The sequence below is a fragment of the Chionomys nivalis genome, chromosome 10 (assembly GCF_950005125.1).
Source record: "Chionomys nivalis chromosome 10, mChiNiv1.1, whole genome shotgun sequence".
Taxonomy (NCBI): domain Eukaryota; kingdom Metazoa; phylum Chordata; class Mammalia; order Rodentia; family Cricetidae; genus Chionomys; species Chionomys nivalis.
In genome coordinates, this window is record NC_080095.1 from 26,674,125 (window position 1) to 26,692,501 (window position 18,377).

The 18,377-nt window shown below is 48.0% G+C and overlaps 1 protein-coding gene across 1 annotated transcript; it reads right to left on the reverse strand.

The window, feature by feature from the left end:
* Positions 1-3,478: 3,478 nt before the first annotated feature.
* On the reverse strand, positions 3,479-4,001 carry LOC130882932 (60S ribosomal protein L27a). Its single transcript, XM_057783059.1, has one exon. The coding sequence runs from the start codon at positions 3,959-3,961 to the stop codon at positions 3,515-3,517; it is 447 nt and encodes a 148-aa protein (XP_057639042.1). The 5' UTR covers positions 3,962-4,001; the 3' UTR covers positions 3,479-3,514.
* Positions 4,002-18,377: the final 14,376 nt, after the last annotated feature.

Consider the following 18,377-nt stretch of genomic DNA (forward strand, 5'->3'; position numbering starts at 1 on the left):
TTTCTATGTATCTCAAGTTGGCTTCAAACTCACTATGTTGCCCAGGTTAGCCTTGAACTCATTGCCATCCTCCTGCCTCAGCCTCTTCAGTGTTAGGGTTATGTTATGGGCCTTCATGTCTGGCTTTCATTTACTTTCCAATCTCTTCATGAGCCAAGCTGGAGAGATGCCTCAGTTGGCAAGGTGCTTGCCTTGCATGCATAAGGATCTGAGTTTTATACCCAGAACCCAAATAAAAATTGTGGTGGCTAGTCTTGGGAGACAGAGGCAGGAAGAGCCCTGGGGCTTATTGACCAGACAGTCTAGCCTAAGAGTTGAATGACAGAGCAATGAAAGACCTAGCCTTAAAGGGGGTGGACAGTGTTCCTGAGGATAACACCAGTGTTGTTCTCTGGCCTCCACAAGCATAGGCACATGAATATGTACAGGTATGCATGCACACATGCGCACACACGAGAGAGAGAGAGAGAGAGAGAGAGAGAGAGAGAGAGAGAGAGAGAGAGAGAGAGATGCATAGAAAGAACAAAAGTGTGGTCCTGAGCAATATGTATCTAGCTCAACATAGGCCCTGGGATATAGAACAAACTGGTCACCAAAGAGCCTGGCTTCCTCAGACCTTCTTTCCAGTGAAGACAAGCCCCCTGGACAACTCCAACGTCTGCATTATCCCAGAGCCATGGAGCAATCTGCCCAAGGACACACAGTGAGGTGGTAGCCAGGTAGCAGAAGCTGGGCATGGAAATACGGCTAAGATGGGGTTTCAGGCAGTCTGAGGAAACCATGCCAGCTATAGGGTGACTAAGCAAATGGCTTTTCTGCTGAAGCTCGGGTAGGAGGGGCCTGAGGGGGACCCAAAAGGATAGCCAGGTGTCTGTGGCCAGAACGTTCGCTGCCCTTCTGGAGGCTTCTGGGTCTCCTCCCTCTCTTCCTGCAGAACTACTCCCCCCTACATCCCCCACTGAGTCTTACTGGGCCACTGCCTCTAACAAAGCCTTGAGCAAAAGTCCCGGTGTCGCCAGAGCTCTTGGCAGCTGCCTCTCTCCTGGGCTTCTGGCTGTGAACTCTGAGACCTGACACTTGATCTGTCTGAGTCGCCTCTCCTGCCTTCTTTGTAAAATGGCATTGTCTGGGCATGTGCACGGGGGTGGAGGTGAGGGACGGGACTTAGTGGGTAAGAGCCCTTATTTTTGCAAACCTGATGACCTGAGCTGGAATCCCTGGACACACATACAAAGCCAAGGGCGGTCACGAACATCTGCAGTCCCAGCAAGACAACAGTATGACAGGTGGTGGAGACAGCAGCATGCAGTAAACCTGGAGTGCAGGGGATCCGCAGCAGAAACAAGAAATCCTGCCTCAGAGCAAGATAGAAGGGGAGAACCGACTCCTGATTCACCCATGTGCTGTGGCATGATGCAACTTCATTCGCATATACATCACAAACACACACACACACACGATGACTGAACGCTTCCATCTGGCTCATAGGTTGGCACAAGCTTTGGGAGCTGTGTTGAACCCGTCAGGGTTTGCTGATCTGACAGAAGCTGAAGCCACAGCAGCCACATCCTAACTATGACAAGAACGCTCATGTTTCCTCATGTTTCTTGAGAACTCACTGTATCCAAACTTGTCCAACCTATGCTGCTTAAACTCACGGCAGTTGTGTCTCTTCCCCCAAAGAGGAGGAGCACTGAGGAGTTCAGGAACTAGCAAACCTGGTGTGATGAAGGCTTGCCCTTAGACCCCAGGAACACATCTACAGCTCCTCCTTGTCTTCAGGTCTGAGGCCACGACACAGCAGCTTGAGACTCCAGAGGTCTTCATGGGGTAGGAGGAACTGCTACCCCACACAGTGGCCCTAGCAAACATTGTCAACAGCTCCTGGACCCAAACTGGTAGCAAAGAGTGTAGGAACAGTGTTCCAGCTTTGAGAGAAGCCTGAACTCAAACATCCTTGGGACCCATCTTGGAGTGGAGTTACTCCAGGTCGTGAAGTCCAGAAATGCTTCCAGTGTGTCTGCAGGGACGTCTGAAGGGCATCCCACAGAACGTGGCTGAAGTTGAATTACTGTTCTGCCCTCAAGCTTGCCCCCTGTGTGTGTGTGGAGGGGGGAGGGTATGTGTGTCGGGAGGGAGGTGTTTGTAGGTGTGCATGCCTGTGTGTATGTGTTCATGTGGATGTCAGGGGTTAACCTCAGGTGTTGTCCCTTAGACACTATCTTTTTCTTTTTTTAATAAGGTCTCTTGTTGGTTTGGAGCTCACCAAGGAGATGAGGCCAAATAGCCAGTGATTAAATACTTTATCAATTGAACCATCTCCACGTTCCCCTAGTGTGCTCTTCTTGTAGCTGTGCCCAGCTCTGTTAAAAACTCCCTTGCTTTCTGCTCAGAATCCTGCTATGGTACCTTTGAACCCAGAGCAAAGTCTGCACAATCAATGGGTCTCCAGACATGGCTCCTCCTCCTGACTGCCCTGACCTTTGGTCCTCCCTTGGCAGCCTCACTGGCCTCCTTGTCATGCCTCCTCAGTACAGCCCCATCTCCTCCTCACAACCTTTGCTCAGGCTGTTCCTGCACATTTGCATGTGGCCCACCCTGACCTCTGTGTCTTTTCATGTGTATGAGTGTGTTGTCTGCATGTATGTCTGTGTGCCACTTGCATGTCTGGTGCCTAAGAAGGCCAGAAGAGGGCACTGGGGTCCCTGGAAGTGGAATTACAGATGCTTAGGAGCCACCTTGTGGGAGCCAGAGATTGAATCTGGGTCCTCTGTGTCACAAGTGCACCCCTGAGCACCCTGATCTGAGCATCTCCTGAGCACCTCTGCGCTGAGCATCCACTGAGCACCCCTGGGCTGAACATCTCCTGAGCACCCCTGAGCACCCCTGAGCACCCCTGATCTCTTTCCAGCCCCTGATCTCTGTATTTAAATGGCAGCTTCCCCACCTGGCCTTCTGCCCCTGAGCCATCACACTGCCCCAGCCCCCATTACCTTGCTGGGCAATTTTCTTTCATTACCAGCACTTAGCAGAAAATTTGGAACTGTTTGGTTCCTTTTTCTCTAACATAACACTGTAATATAAACTCTCAAGACATATTGACTTCATATTTCCTGTTCATTGATGAATCCTAAACACTCATAATGGACTTAGAGGTGCTCATAGTTATTAGTAGATTCGGCAGGGGGTCCCCATAACCTGACTGGGGATGGGTCCAGGTGGACTCAGCTTCACTCTACCTCCGCTTTCTCTCTCTGCCTCACCCCTCTCTCTCACTCAGATTGGATTATCCTCTGGAGGGTGACTGGCTCTTAGCCATATCCGTAGTGTGCTCTGGGATTTTACAAGATGCGGATCCTTTGTTTCTCAGGGAGAAGAGGCTATCACCTGATACAGTATAAAATATGCTGGTTTATTGTGTTATGCTTATAAACATATCATTCACAATGTGCTCAATTTTTTTTTTTTTTTTTTTTGGAAAGTGTTAGCATTTAATTGGCCTCCCTGAGTGGCTTCAAGCCACCAGAACACAGGCACCTCCAACACCCTTTATCTTCTCTTCAGCTCTTCTGCTGAAAAATTTGGCTTTCACAATGACAGGCTGCTTAGGGAGCTTTCCCTTCCCCAGAACTTTGTAGTAGCCCGATCGCACGACATCGATGATGGGAGCAACTCCAGTCTTGTTCTTGGCAGCGTTGACCCGAGTCTGCTCACTGACCAGCGTCCACAGTTTATCCAGATTGACAGTCGGGCAGAAGCTCTGGTTCCTCTTTAAGTGGTAATGCCTCATCCCAACTTTCCCGAAGTAACCTGGATGATATTTGTCGAAGTTGATCCTGTGATGATGCATGCCTCCAGCGTTCCCGCGTCCTCCTGGATGCTTGCGGTGTTTACCGATGCGGCCATGGCCGTGGCTCACGTGGCCCCGGAGTTTCCGGGTCTTCCTCAGTCTGGATGGCATGGCGGTGGCAGAAAGGAAAGAGGGAGGAACCAGCGAAGTATCGCGAGGTAGCAAGTGTGGGGGCCAATGTGCTCAATTTTTAAAGGACTTTATGGTCTTTTTTTTTTTTTTTTGAGATTTGCCTATTATGTATATAGCATTCTGTCTGCATACAAGTAAGCCACCCTGTGGTTGCTGGGAATTGAGCTCAGGTCCTCAGAAAGTCCAGCCACTTCTCCATCCGAGACATCTCTCCAGCCCAGGCTTTATGGTCTTAAGTCTCATAGAACCACTTGTCTCAATCATTCCACTGTTTTATGTGATGAGCAAGGTTGTTGGTGTGCAAACCAGGCTCCGGTTGGGAGACGACAGTCGGTACCCTCAACCTCAGTCAGACGTCCCTTGTCTGGCTCCTAGCCTGACAGTTTCCCTGATGCACAATCCTGCCTTGCATCTTCTCCCGGTCTAGCCTGAATCGAACCAGGTGGTGTGGTAGGACCAGAGAATTGACTGAACGAGTGTGGTGGCGCTCTCCATGGTCCTGAACCTCTCCTGTCCCTGCTTAGTTTGAGGTGGTTTCTCTGGGACGCAAACGATGCTCCAGAGAACCCTCCCCCTCTTCTTCCTACACATACTTCCTGGAATCCTAACAGGCTTCTTTTGCTGACTAATGTAATAATTAATGATAATTAATAACCTTATCATCGGAGCCCTGACTGGGCTGGGGCCTCCTCAGGAAGTCTTCCTTGATTCTTCAAACCCAGGATTATCTCCTCTTCCGTGTTCAAGTAGTGTCCCAGTGCAATGCATCTTAGGATCTAATGTGTGATGTCGCCTGTCCAGTCCCAACAGTGAGTTGGCAGCTTCTACTCTGTCTACTTATTGACTAGAATACAGGTGAAGACCATACAGACTGGTTGAGTAAATGAACTCATGAGTGAGTCTGATGGATGGTCTTGGGGAAGAACTGCTCCTACTATCTGATTAGACCAAGACCACTGTACCAGAATCTATGGTAGGAACTTGGAAGAGAAACAAGAGTCAGGCATGGTCCTTCCTTTAAGGAGTACAAGACTCAGTAGTAGGTGGTTGGTGGCCTGAGTCCTATTTTAGAGAGGGTAATACTGAGGCCCAGGAGAGTGATGTGACCCTTCCGTGGTTGCATAGCTCAGGAGTGAACTTGAGCCCACCCTTTGACTCTTGACCTTATGCCATCTCCTGCTTACACCATAATTTCCCATCTCTACAGGAAGTCTGCACCTTTGTGTAGGGAAGGCATTGGGATAAATCCAGAGGCAGCTGAGAAAACACTAAGATTCCAGGGCAAGTTAAGACTCAGGGGCTTAGACTTGATTCTTTGGGAAATGGCTTTAGGAACCATGATGGATCGGGTACTAGAGGAATCCCTGTCCTCTTAATGAGGGGCCTGTGGTATCTGAATTTTACCATCAGAAACAGGATAGAAAGCTCCTTCTCATGCTACCTGCAATTCTCAAGGACCACAGTCTCCACATTCCACAAATGTCTCGACAGTTGAATCCTATGGGGGCACTGTGGTGTGAGTGGCCCAGCCTGGCCTCGGTGTGTCCATAGCCAGAGCTCCAGATATAGTACAAGGCTCCTTCTCTCATTGGCACATAGGCCTGAGGAAAATTCCACTGCTCTGATGCCTGGGGATCATCTTCTGCAGCAGATAGATAAGGGCAAGGGCTGGGATAGAGACAGTGTCCAATCCCAGCCCTTCTGGCATCATCCCAATACCTAGTATACAGCCATCTTGGGATGAAAAGCATTTCATCTGTTTGGGTCCTACAAGGTTGTTATGGCCAAAAGTGGGCCGCTGTGTGTGAAGTTCCTGAACCAAAGGGACACTGCTCAGGAGACACAGCTTGGGCTGGTCTAAAGGCTGTTGTGCATAGACTGGAATGCTAACCAATGGCTTACATCTCTCGAGTCTGGGAAGTCCAAGTTGAAGGTGCTGGCAGATACAGTGGCTACTGAGGACCCACGTTCTTATTGTCTCCTCACATGGTGGAAGGGTCAAAGGGCTCTTTGGAGTATCATTGCTAAAAACATAAATAACATAACCAGCACTCTCAGACAAGGCCTCTTAATATCATATAGTAGTGATTAGATTTCAACATGAGTGTTTGGGGTACACAGATATTCAGTTCAAAACTCTTCACCCCTGTGTCTTGCGGGGGGGGGGGGGCTTCCCTAGGGCCACATTGTTTCCTGCATTTCCCTGACTCTGCTGCTACCCTGTTCTCCATCTGTAATGTCCTCAGATCTACCATGTCCACCAAGCACAAATCTGACCTGGAAGAGAGAGACCCCAGGGATAAGAAGTGTGGGCAGACCTGAACAAGTCGCTGTTATTGCTTGGCTAAGTATTCCACCTGTAAAATGGGGCAGGCTGCATGTTGTCTGAGGGCTTCCATCCTAGATTCCGTGGGAGCAGATCTGGGCCCCCATCGGAACTGTGCTGGCCTGGAATCCTGGCAGCAGCCGTAGCTGGCCGCCCACGCACAGGCAGGCAGGCAGGAGGCAGGGTGCTGCAGCCTCGTTGCCAAGAGCACAGAGAACTTTCCACTGGGTCCAGATTTTTTCATCACCATGGCAACTGCTGGGGGGTGGAAGCAGAATTCTTCAGAGTGCTGGAGAGATTATATGGGAGAAGAAGAACAAGAAATTGAGTGCCAAGCCAGGTGTCAAGTCAAAACCAGCACCCAGCGGGTCCCACAACACACACACACACACACACAGACCACACACACACCACACACCACACACACACCACACACCACACACACACACCACACACCACACACACACCACACACACACACCACACACACACACACCACACACACACACACACACACACACACACACTCTTCTTCCTTTCCTTCTCCCAAGCTTCCTCCCTCTTTTGATGTTTCTCTATTCGCTTTTCTTCTCTGTGCTCATCCTTCCTACTCCCTTCCTGAGATCTGGCTCTCGGAAGCTGGGTGGATAGCGTTATTCTTAGCACACACTGTGTACCAGGCAAGCACTACTGCCAGGACTTTACACACATGATCCAGCCCTGGGCAGCGTGATCTCCCCGCTTCACAGATGAAGAAGACATGCAGGCCTATGGGGCTCAGTGACTTGCTCAACAGGGGATAGTCACATTCCAGTGGTGACATCATCGCTCACCCCCCCCCCCCAACGGGGTGTTGAGAAACTGAGAAGCTGCTAATGAAATAGGGAGTGACATAGGGGACAGCAGGGGACATAGGTGCATGCGACAGGGTCTTCCCAGTTCCCTCTCCTCCGTCTGTAGCCCACACTGACCTTCCTGCTTTAGTGGGAGGCAGGTTATATCCCTGACTCTGCTTCAGGCTGATTCCCAGCCCCGCTTGCCCATTATTCAGGCTCAGGGAAAGATCCTGCCTTAGGGATGCGGTGAGAGTCTGGCATGCCAGATACCTGTGCACCATTCCTAGCTCCCTCCCCACCTCATTGGGAACGCCCTGTGGGGAAAGAGCCTCACTCATGCCACACAAGGATCTTGGAAAGATCTTCAGAATTCCAGGGGGTGTTCACTCAGGTCCTCAAGATGCTAGTGAGGGGGTGGAAGGAGGCCACAGATTAGGATAATGTGGGTGCAGCAAAGATAACAGCCCAGCCCGGCCAGTCACTTGGCGTGACCTAATGGTGAGGACTCCTTCAGATGCATGTATAGTGACCAAAACCTAAGGAGCCTGGGAAGGAGTCACTTCACCTCTGGGGACAGAGAACCAGCTTTAAAATTGGATGGTTCCTCTCCAGCTGCATCCACTTCCTGCTCCTTCCCTCCTCCCCTCATTTCCTGGGCCCAGTTCCCTCTGCTCCCTGCCCTTGGCGCGATTTTCATCTCCGAGTCCGTCTGTGGATCACCACACGTTTCTCCCAAATTTCCACCAAGAAAGATCTAGTGTGGTCCTTGTAATTCCTGGCACTATAATGTACAGAATTCCCTCTCTGTACCGCCCCACTAGCTGCTGGCTGGGCTTCTGACTGGCTGCTATATGCCCAACAATAACCCTCTGTCCAATCAGTGGTGGCCGGAGCGATGGAGTCTCAGGCTGCAGAACATGGCTCCTGGGATGGCAGGTGTATTTTCTCATAATTAAGCACTTTGCAGTTGGGGGGCTGTTTTATCTTCAGGGGATGTTTTATCCAAGCAGCCACCTCAGTGACCTAGTTGGACCTTCTGCCCTGGTCATGAGCCGTGACTTCTGTTTCAGTCAGGCCTCTTTGGTTGGGGTTTCTGTTACTCACAGCCCCAGCCTCACAGTTGGCACCCATTTCATGGGTTCGTTGTGATAATGGTGAGCACACAGCTGTTCCTTGCAGAACTATGCCCAGAACATTCCCAGAACAGGTCCTGCTATGGTCACAGCCTTCTGCCACTGGCCAGTGGTTCGTGATTCCACCCACGCCATCGGGAGCTGCTCACCCCCACAATGTCTATGACGGAAGAGATGAGAGAGAGTAACTCACCTGAACTCCTTCCCCAATTTCAGTCAGAAGAGAACATGCAGGCAAAAGCAGTCCCCGAGAGCCTCATCCTGGACTAAACCCCTCCTGAGGAGTCAGGTCCTCCACCCCATATTAGCTCCCCCCCATCACTGGAAAAAAAAAAAGTAAAAGCAATAATTGGCAGGAAAGTCATGGCAACACACACACACACACACACACACACACACACACACACACACACGACACTGGTTACATTGTATCCAATATAGAGACTCAGAGAAGGATTAACGCTGGCGCTCTGCCCACTTTCTCCCTTGTTTCTCAGTCCAGGGAATGTCACTGTCCATGTTTAGGTTGGGTCTCCACACTTAGTCTAATCTAGAAAACCCTTTACAATCATGCCCTGTGGGTTCTGTCACATTAGCAATTAGTGTGAACTATCACAACCCCCGAGGGAAGGACCTGCAGCCCCTGTCATCCTGAAACCACCAAAGGGGTCCCCTGGGATTTCCAGTCATGTATGTGTTCCTGGTTCCTGGTATCTCGTGTACAGCTGTGTCCCCAATAGATCATTCATGCCTATGTGTGTGAGCGGGACAAATCAGCTCTACTGGCACAGGGAAGGGTGGGAATATGGGATTGGAAGGCAAGACAGGAAGACAGGTGGTCCTTGGAGGAAGACAAGCTCTCTGATCGGAGCCAACTGGGCGCTGGAGAGCATCCAGTCAATTCCTGTGTCCTCCAGCCTCCAGTGGTACCAAATCCATTTTTATAGGGTCTTCCTTCACACCAATAAGAGCCATAAGAGTACTGTTCTCCCCAACTGGCTTTTCTTGGGAACTATCGAGTGGGCAGTCTAACCACATGAAGCCCCTAGCCAGGCCTGTCACCAATCCGGACAAGCCCAGAGCCCTCAATGAAGCCCATCATTTATGTCTGCTCTTTTTCTGAAGTAAGTGATGACCAAAGGGCCAAATTTGACTGGCCTCTTATTTTTGTTGATAGAGGAACACAGACACACCCCTTGTTTATCTTTGTTGGTCACTGGTTTGTGCCACAAAGGCCAAGTAGAATGGTAGACACTGATGTCCGTGGCCCACAAAGCTTGGACTATTTATCAGTGACCCTTTACAGAGCGTGTCTGACCTTTCCACTAGAGCATCAGGGACTTCCCACATGGCACGAGAAGCCCAGGGGTGGCAGCTCAAGAGGGACATTTCCCACTCCTCCTGAAACCCCGTGTGCAACCGGGAACAACTCCAGAAGCAGCCTGAGGTGCTGTGAGGTTGCTGGGTTCCAATACTGGATCCCAGAGAAGAATAAAACATGCCCAGGCCATCGGCACATGGCCTGTTGCTAAATCTATGGCCAAGGAAAGCTCTCCAGTCCTTGCATGTTGAAGGACTTGCGTTTGTCTTAGCTTTGCTGTCTGTATGAATCTCTGGCCTAACGCTATTTTAAACGAAGTCTCTCATTCGGCTTCCTTTGTCTATTTCTGTCTTTCAGAGAGCTTTGTGTCACGTCACAAGAGACCCTTATGCCAGGTTGTTTTTCAGTCTTATTAATCACCTCACAGTGACTCTTCAATGTGTACTGTGTTCCCTAAGATTCCATTTTACCTGGAAGTGGCTGGTCTGGGGCCCAGATGGGTTAGGTGGGTGAAGCTACAGTCCAGGCCCCCAAGAAGAGGGGGGCTGGAAGCCCCGAGCAGCTGATGCCTGCTCCAGAGTCACCCAGCCTGAGCGGGAGAGCACTGCGTCTCCCGTTCTGTGTCAGGAAGGAGCAGGAAGCAGCCACTGGCAAGTCTTCAAGTGGAGTCTGCCCACACCAAGCCACAAATCCCTCTCGATGAATTCCAATGAGCTGGTACCACGGAGAAGGAAGCAATTCCCTCTTCTGACGAGAGTCGCTAACTAGTTGAGAGACTGCACCCACAGACTCGGTGAGGTGCATCGCTGTGACGGCTGCTGCCATGGCTGGCTAAGGCTGGGATCCCCGTTCCTCTCCTAGACATTCGGTGCCCACCAGGGCCTTCCTTGCTGAGATTTCTCTTGAGATCTATGCTGGGGAAGTGCTGATGGTTTTTGTTTCTGGCATTCACCCTTTGACTTCTGCTCCATCCGCACCTTGTCTCTGTCTCCATCTCCCCAGAGTTTGCTCTTTGTGTGGTAGAGTGATGGGGGAGGGGAACTACCACGGCAGCCATTCATTTCCTAGCTTTGTCTATTACCAGAACATGCCTTGCATAATCTCTCTATTGTTCAGTCTCCTTATCTATAAGGTACTAACATTTGGTAGAAATGCAGGCCTGGCAACAGAAAGGTCTGTGAGGGAGGCAAGGACAGTGGTCCACACACACTTGTGTTTCCATGCTGGGGCATCTGTGGACGCTGAGAACCATCGCTTAATTCAATAGCCTTCTAACCAAGACCCAGGCTGGTCTACTGAAGGGAGAGCCTCTCTGACTAGCACATCCCAGTAATCTTTGCTGGAGTACTCCTTGGGGATCCTTAGGCCTTTAGAGCCTGCCGAAGGCACAGAGCGCCATGAGAATCAGCTTTTGCATGAAGGTATGCTCAAAGACATGCAGTCCAGCACCAAAACTGATTCCAAGAAGACATTTTAGACTTTATTTTTAATTATTTATTTGTTTATTTGGTTGGTCGGTTTGGTTTTCAGTTTTTTTAAGACAGGGTTTCTCTGTGAAACAGTCCTGGCTGTCCTGGAACTCACTCTGTAGCCCAGACTGGCCTCTAACTCACAGAGATCCACCTGCCTCTGCCTCCAGAGTGCTGGGATTAAAGGCGTGCACCACCACTGCCCAGCTAGACTTTATTTTTGTCTCTTAACTAACGATCACGTGCCCAGCCCATTGCAGACTTCCGGAGGCCCCTTTGGCCTCTTCCTGACGCTGTGGCTCTCATAGGCCCTACAGCTCTTTCCCTCCTCCACCCCAGCCACCTCCCTACAGTTCTTCTGGTCTCTCCCTTCTCAAATCTTCACTTTGCATGCTGCAGAGGTGAGGCAGGGAGCATGAGCACCCACAGATTCACATGCTGTACCCTCTTTGCATGCAGATGCATTTAGGGGACTGTCCCTGTGAACTCCAAGAGAAAGGGACTGGGAGTTTGGGAGTTCACTTTTTACTTTATGTAATCAGCCAACACTTGCAAAATAGCACAAGGAGCTCCCTTACAGCCTTGGCCCAGATACACCAATCACATGTGTTCACGTTCTCTCTCTCCCTCTCTCTCTCTCTCTCTCTCTCTCTCTCTCTCTCTCTCTCTCTCCTCTCCTCTCCTCTCCTCTCTCTCTCTCCATATATATATAAATTATATATAATGCATACATTTTTTTCTCTGAAATCATTTGCATGTAAGTTGGAGATATCTTTCCCTTTAGTCCATAAATAATTCTGTGAGAATTTTCTACAAAAAAGAACATTCTCTTATATAACCACAGTGCAGTTATCAAAATCAGGAAATTAAACATTTCGGCAATTACTGCTATCTCTTCCACAGCCCATATTAAAATGTCATCAGTTGTCCCCATAATGTTCTTTAAAACTTTCGCTGTCCGAGGTCCAATCCACAGTCTTGAATGCATCTAATTGTCAGATTTCTTTAGGAGCTATTTCATTTTGGTTTTTTTTTTTTTTTTTGTCTGAATCCTTACTCCTACTCAGCATTACTTAGAACAGCACCGCTGAATCAATAGTAATTCAGTAGATACTTAGACTCGAATTGGAAACGAAGGGTTTAAAGGTAATGATGGCAGGCTCATATCTCAAGGAATGCACTCTTGTGTTTTTCAACCATCATTCTGTCTGAATGGGGAGGTGTAGTGATCATTGAGTACAGGGGTAGACATCGGATGGATGGTGAATATGTTGGTGGATGAAAAGCAGATGGGTAGATATAGTGATAGGTGGGCCGGGTTCTACGGATAGATAAACGAAGGAATCCATGGGTGAGTGGTGGGTGATCAGAGATGAACGGTTAAACAGAGGGAAAGGTCTATGAATGGTGCTAATATTCATAATTTTAAGATGAAGTACTCAGATAGGTGTCAGAAGCCCTTCGTTCAGGAGCCATCTCCTCCTACCGGCTGGGACTACGAGACAGCCCCTTCCCCACTCAGGAGCTGGGCAGCTAGGCAACTTTCATGGAATTACGGGATGGTGGAACTAGTTGACCTTTTGATTGTTCTAGTTTGGACCAGCTTTAAGTGTGGAGCTAGTGCATGACAAAGCTGATTTGGGTCTGGGCAATGGCTTTTAAAAAGGGTGCTTTGTAAATATTCTGTCCCTACTGGGACCTTGTGAAAAGAAGGTTTCCATGGCTAGCCAGGGCCTCCTTGTCTTCCGTCCCCAGCACACAGAATCAAGGCCTCCTGGCACCTAGAATTCCAGCTCCAGGAAGCACCAAAGTTTATTCTACATTTTCTGCCTCACCCAAACCCCACAGGATGGCATTTTCTGCAGGTCTTTCCCTCTTTGGCACAGCCTCCTTACCCCACGTCCTCCGTCACACCCTCACCTCCACACACTGCAAGACTTCCCATCTCCTCCATCCATCACAGGAAAGGGGCTGCGGCTCTGAGACCTGGCTCCCTTCCAGGCTTGTGTGGTAAACATCCAGGGCTTGCCCACATGGACAGAAATCCAGGAACCAGGCTCAGCTCCCACCAGGACCAGGGATGCAAAACCGTGAAGGTGCTTCCAGAATAGTGTTTATACCTTCTGGATCCTACAGTGGGAAGCCCACCAGATGCTGAAGAGGACAGCAAACAAGACCAGAAAGACAGAAATGAGGGCAAAAATGGCTTTTAAAGGTGTTGATGCATGAAGTAAAAGTGATATTCAGGGGACAGTCAGAATTCAGTTGGACCACAGGATTTCCAAAAGCGTCGTTTAAGTTTGGGCTTGTTTAAAGATTTTTTTATTATTATTCTTTTATGTGTATATTTGTGAGGGAGGCATCTACTCATCATGCCGAAGGAAGCCAGAAGAGGGTGTTTGGTCCCTCAGAGCTGCAGTTACAGACGCCTGTGAGCCGCCAGACATGCTGCTGGGAACTGAACCTCTGCAGAAGCAGTGTGTTTCTCTTGACCACCAAGTCATCCCTTCAGTCCTGAAGATGGACAGATTGCACTGGCGAGGTATCAGAATCAGGCCAACTTCCTGGCTAAGGTGCTGCACTCACTCCTGTACCAACACCACACCGTGGTTTGTTTTTGTATGATGGGGGAGGTAACAACAAATGTATTTGGAACATAGGACATCCAACAAACCCCAAAGATAACCGCCTATGACCAGTCTGAAGCGTCATTAGCTGGAGCTCAGAGAAAACCTGCTTGGGTAGTAAGCCCATGATTTGGGCGATTCGGGGGACCTGCTGATACAGACTGTAGGGCTGTCTTCCTTCATCTCAGTTCTCTGCAGTTCAGCTTCCCCTACACCCATCCTCAGATCAGAAGGTACATAAAGCTACCCACCTGTGCTGTGTAGTTTTCTGTCAGCTTGACACAAGTTAAAGTCATCTGAGAGGAAGAAACCTCAATTAAGAAAATGCTTCCAGAAGATCAGGCTATAGGCAAGCCTGTAGGGCATTTTCTTAATTAGTGATTGATGGGGGAGGGCCTAACCCATTGCAGGTAGGGTATCCCTGGACTGATGGTCCTGGGTTCTATAAGAAAGCAGACTGAGCAAGCCAGTAAGCAGCAACCCTCCAGGGCCTCTGCACCAGCTCCTGCCTCCAGGTCCCTGTCTGCTGAAGTTCCTGCCCTGCACTGTTTAAGCTCCTGTCCTGTCTTCCTTTGATGATGAACTGTGATGCGGAAGTGTAAGTTGAATAAACCCTTTCCTTCCCGAGTTGTTTTGGTCATGGTGTTTTATCATGGCAACAGTAACCCTAACTAAGACACCCCCTTTCCCTGATTGCAGTCCTCTGCCCAAGATCTTGTTCCAGGAGCTTGCTCCAAAAGGAGCCAAGTCTTGAACCCAGCACAGAAGGAAGTAAAGGACCTGTGAAATGCAGCCCGTGTCACTTTTTCCATTACAACAATGGGAGCCTTAACTGAGAGATGTCCCTGGGGGAAACCCAGCATTATCGCTAGGCTAACAGTTTGCTTTGAGATTTTAGAGTGGGAGAGATGGTTAATGGGCTATTACCACATCCTTTTACAGATGTTTTGCAAATACCAGTCTTTATTCATTGTATATATATATATATATATATATATATATATATATATATATATATATATATAACACATCAACATACTACATATGTACTTCATTCAACCCACTCACCCTTTGCTGAACACCACCCATGAGTCAGACACTTCACTGGTGGCTAAGAAGGTGTATATAAACAAAAAAATTCACAGCCCAGTTTGTAATCAGGAAAGGGCTTGTTCTAAGTGTCCCCGGAGCACAGGAGGCAGAATGACTCGTTAAGTTTGCCTGTAGAGACTGAAGGAGATCTCACCAGAGAGCTAACATTTTAGCAGAGTCTCGAGGGATGAGAAGAAGGGAAAGTCAGAGGAAGCGGCCATACTTCCCAGAGCAGTTTTAATTTCAGTGACCTTAGTTGTAACCCTGAAATAGACAATGGGTCAAATGTGATAGATGTCTCTAATTTAGTTGTGTAAATTCCAACACCGTATTCCTGAAAGATACGAATTTTCATTTGAACAAGTTGCAGCATGCACCATGCTCTTGGATGGAAAGGTAATTCAAAATAATAAAAATGTTATTACTACCTCACAGTTTTAAAAAGGGTTATATCTATTGTATGTATATTAGTGTTTTATCTGCATGCATGTTTGTGAACCACATCCATGTCTTGTGCCCCCAGAGGCCAGCAAAAGACACTGGGTCCCTGGAGCTGGAGTTACAGATGATTGTGAGCCACCATACGTGTACTGGGAATCGAACCCAGGTCCTCTGAAGAGTAGCCAGTGCTCACCCACAGAGTCTTCTCTCCAGCCCCACGTTTTCATTTATGAATTTAATGAGAAGTAATGCCAATATCATTGTTTTCTCCTGTAGCATCAGAGAGTTCAAACTTCATATAGCTGGGCGGTGGTGGTTCATGTCATTATACCCACCTCGGAGGCAGAGGCAGGCAGAACTCTATAAGTTCGAGGCCAGCCTGGTCTACAAGAGCTAGTTCTAGGACAGGCTCCAAAGCTACAAAGAAACTCTGTCTCCAAAAAAAAAAAAAAAATTAATCAATAAAAATAAATAAATAAATTTCATATAGAAGTAAACTAGGAAAAGTAGCCAGAAAAACAAACTGGAAAAGAACACTGTGGCCACCACTTTACAAAAATAGTAAGAGTATTTTAAGTCTCTATGCTGATATAAATACAACTGGCCAATTTATGGTATGTAAACTGAAAAATCTGGAGACAGACCCTATCCATAGTCAACTGGGAAGTGAGAGGAACCTTTAAGGGGTGGGACTTGTAAAAGGCTTTCAGGTCAATATTTATCAGTAAAGAGTACCTTGGCTAGAACACACACAGCCAGACAATGAGGCTCTATGCAGCTCGGCTGGAGTTTTAAATGAGGATCACCTCCAAGTAATCCTATCTAACAACTGCCAAAGGATGGTGAAGGGAGAAGCTTTAAACCCATGCCTGAGGGGTCTGCTCTGGGGAACTCCCCACAATCACCTGATGGTTCTGCCCTCTGCTGGCACCCGCACTTACGTGCACACACACACACACACACACACACACACACTACCACCACCACCACCACCACCACATAATTTAAAAATAAAATAAATCTAAAAACATATCTCTTTTCTACAACTTCATAAATACTTTTCCACTCTCTCACTTGTGTGGTCTCCCTATAAACGCCTCTGGATCTTTCTATCCACCATCTTCCTTTTATCTATCCATGTATCAGTGATCCATTCATCCACAAATATACTCACACAAAAATAGTTTGAAAATAATTGTGTTGACTAGCTTTTGTGTCAACCTGACGACACGAGCAAGAGTCATCCAGGAAGAAGGAATCCCAAGAGAGTGCTTCCATTAGATTGTCCTACCCGTGAGTCTGGTTTCTTGATTGATGATTGGTGTGGAAGGGCCCAGCTCACTATGGGAGGTGCCACCGCTGGACTGGTCATCCTGGGAGCTACCAAAGCAGGCTGAGTAAGCCAAGGGAAGAATGTCAGTGAGCATCAATTCTACCAGGTTCCTGCCCTGCCTAAGTTCCTGTCCTGACTTCCCTCGGCTACGGACTGTGATGCGGAAGTGTAAGATGAAATAAACGTTCTCCTCCCCAGCTTGATACTGGCCATGGTGTCTTGTTATAGCAATAGGGACCCTAAGACAATAATCTTACTGGTATTGTCATTAACCGAATCCAATTTAATGTGGTTAAAGACTGTTTTGTATGCTTCTTTAGAATATACAGCCAAAATAATGTGCTTCTGGGTCATTTAAAGCCATTTCCCCTACATTGTTAGAATGACAAGCAACTTGATGTAAGAATCGGGCTCATGCCTCTCAGTTGAGAAGGTGATTTTGAAGAAATGCTCCGAGTTTTCAAGTTTTTATCCACTCAATGCCGAGTAAAATGATCAAACTGGGGACATCCAGAAGGGCGCACAGCCCCTTTGTTTTTTGAATTAATGTTAGGATTAATGTAATGGTTCTTGATTCTTCGATCATTTATTTTTGGAAATATAAGGAAATACACACATATGCACATACCTTTCTGTTGTTGTGATAGCTAGTCGGTAAAATTCCTGCCATACAAGCATGAGGACCTGAGTTCAGATCCCAGCACCATGTATAAACCTGGCTCTGGTGGTATGTGCCTGTAACCCCAGAGCTTCGCACGGTGTGGGCAGTGCGCATGGAGACAAGTAGATCGCCAGGATTTGCTGGCCACCAAGTCTAGCCAACAGATAAACTCTGGGCTGAGGGAGAGACCCTTTTCAAAACGTACGTTGGAGATGGATAGAGGAAGATCCTGCGTGAACACACATACATACATACTTACATACATACACAAGTATGGTGTGTAAGCTACATAAGACGCAGGGCGGGGGCAGAAACAAATGATAAAGATGATATTCTCTTCAGTCTGAGACCACACAGATGACAAATACACTAGGATCCTGCCCCCAAATCCATAGAAAGAGCAGATTCCTCCCCTCTCTTTGCACTAAGTGTATATACTAAGGCTTGAAATATTTTGTTTTTGTTGGTTTGTTTTTGTTAGTTTTGGGGGGAAGGGGAGTTGAGACAGGGTTTCTCTGTGTAACAGCCCTGGCTGTCTTGGAACTCACTTTCGAAACCAGGCTGGTCTCAAACTCACAGAACTCCCCCTGCCTTCGTCTCCCCAGTGCTGAGATTAAAGTGTGCACCACCACCGCCTGATGGGGTATTGATTCTTGAAAGCAGTACTTGAAAAAAAAAAAAGCATAATTATACTGAGACGCCAGGAGATACTCGCTGGAGGGAAGCGTATTCAAAAATTGTTATGGTGGGGTGCATGATCAAAGTGTGGAGAGAGTTTTATAATGCTCAAGGCCAGTGTGCAGCAGCCAGAAAAATAAAGATGGCAATGAAGACAGGAGTGGCAGCTTGACTGAAGCCAACTTCTTCCTTACCAGGTTGAAGTTGAGCTCTGGGCTTCATCTTTGAACAAAACGTGTATAATACCAAATCTGCTTCATAGAACCGTGGTGAGTAACGACCCGAATGGGCCTTGGTTCAGAGTAAGCAGTCCCTAAGAACTGGTGCTATCAACTACAAAATCCCAATAGGCTCTAATCAGATGGAAAAATAGCCATGAATAACCACACCAGAGGATAACCTAGCCTAGGAAGTATGAGTCATAAATGTGGCCTGTTTGGAACAAAAGTCAATGCAACAGATAAATTGCTGATGCCAGG

What these genes read in the sequence shown, in the direction of transcription:
- LOC130882932 (XM_057783059.1), bottom strand. Translation starts at nt 3,961, where the DNA reads ATGCCATCCAGACTGAGGAAGACCCGGAAACTCCGGGGCCACGTGAGC.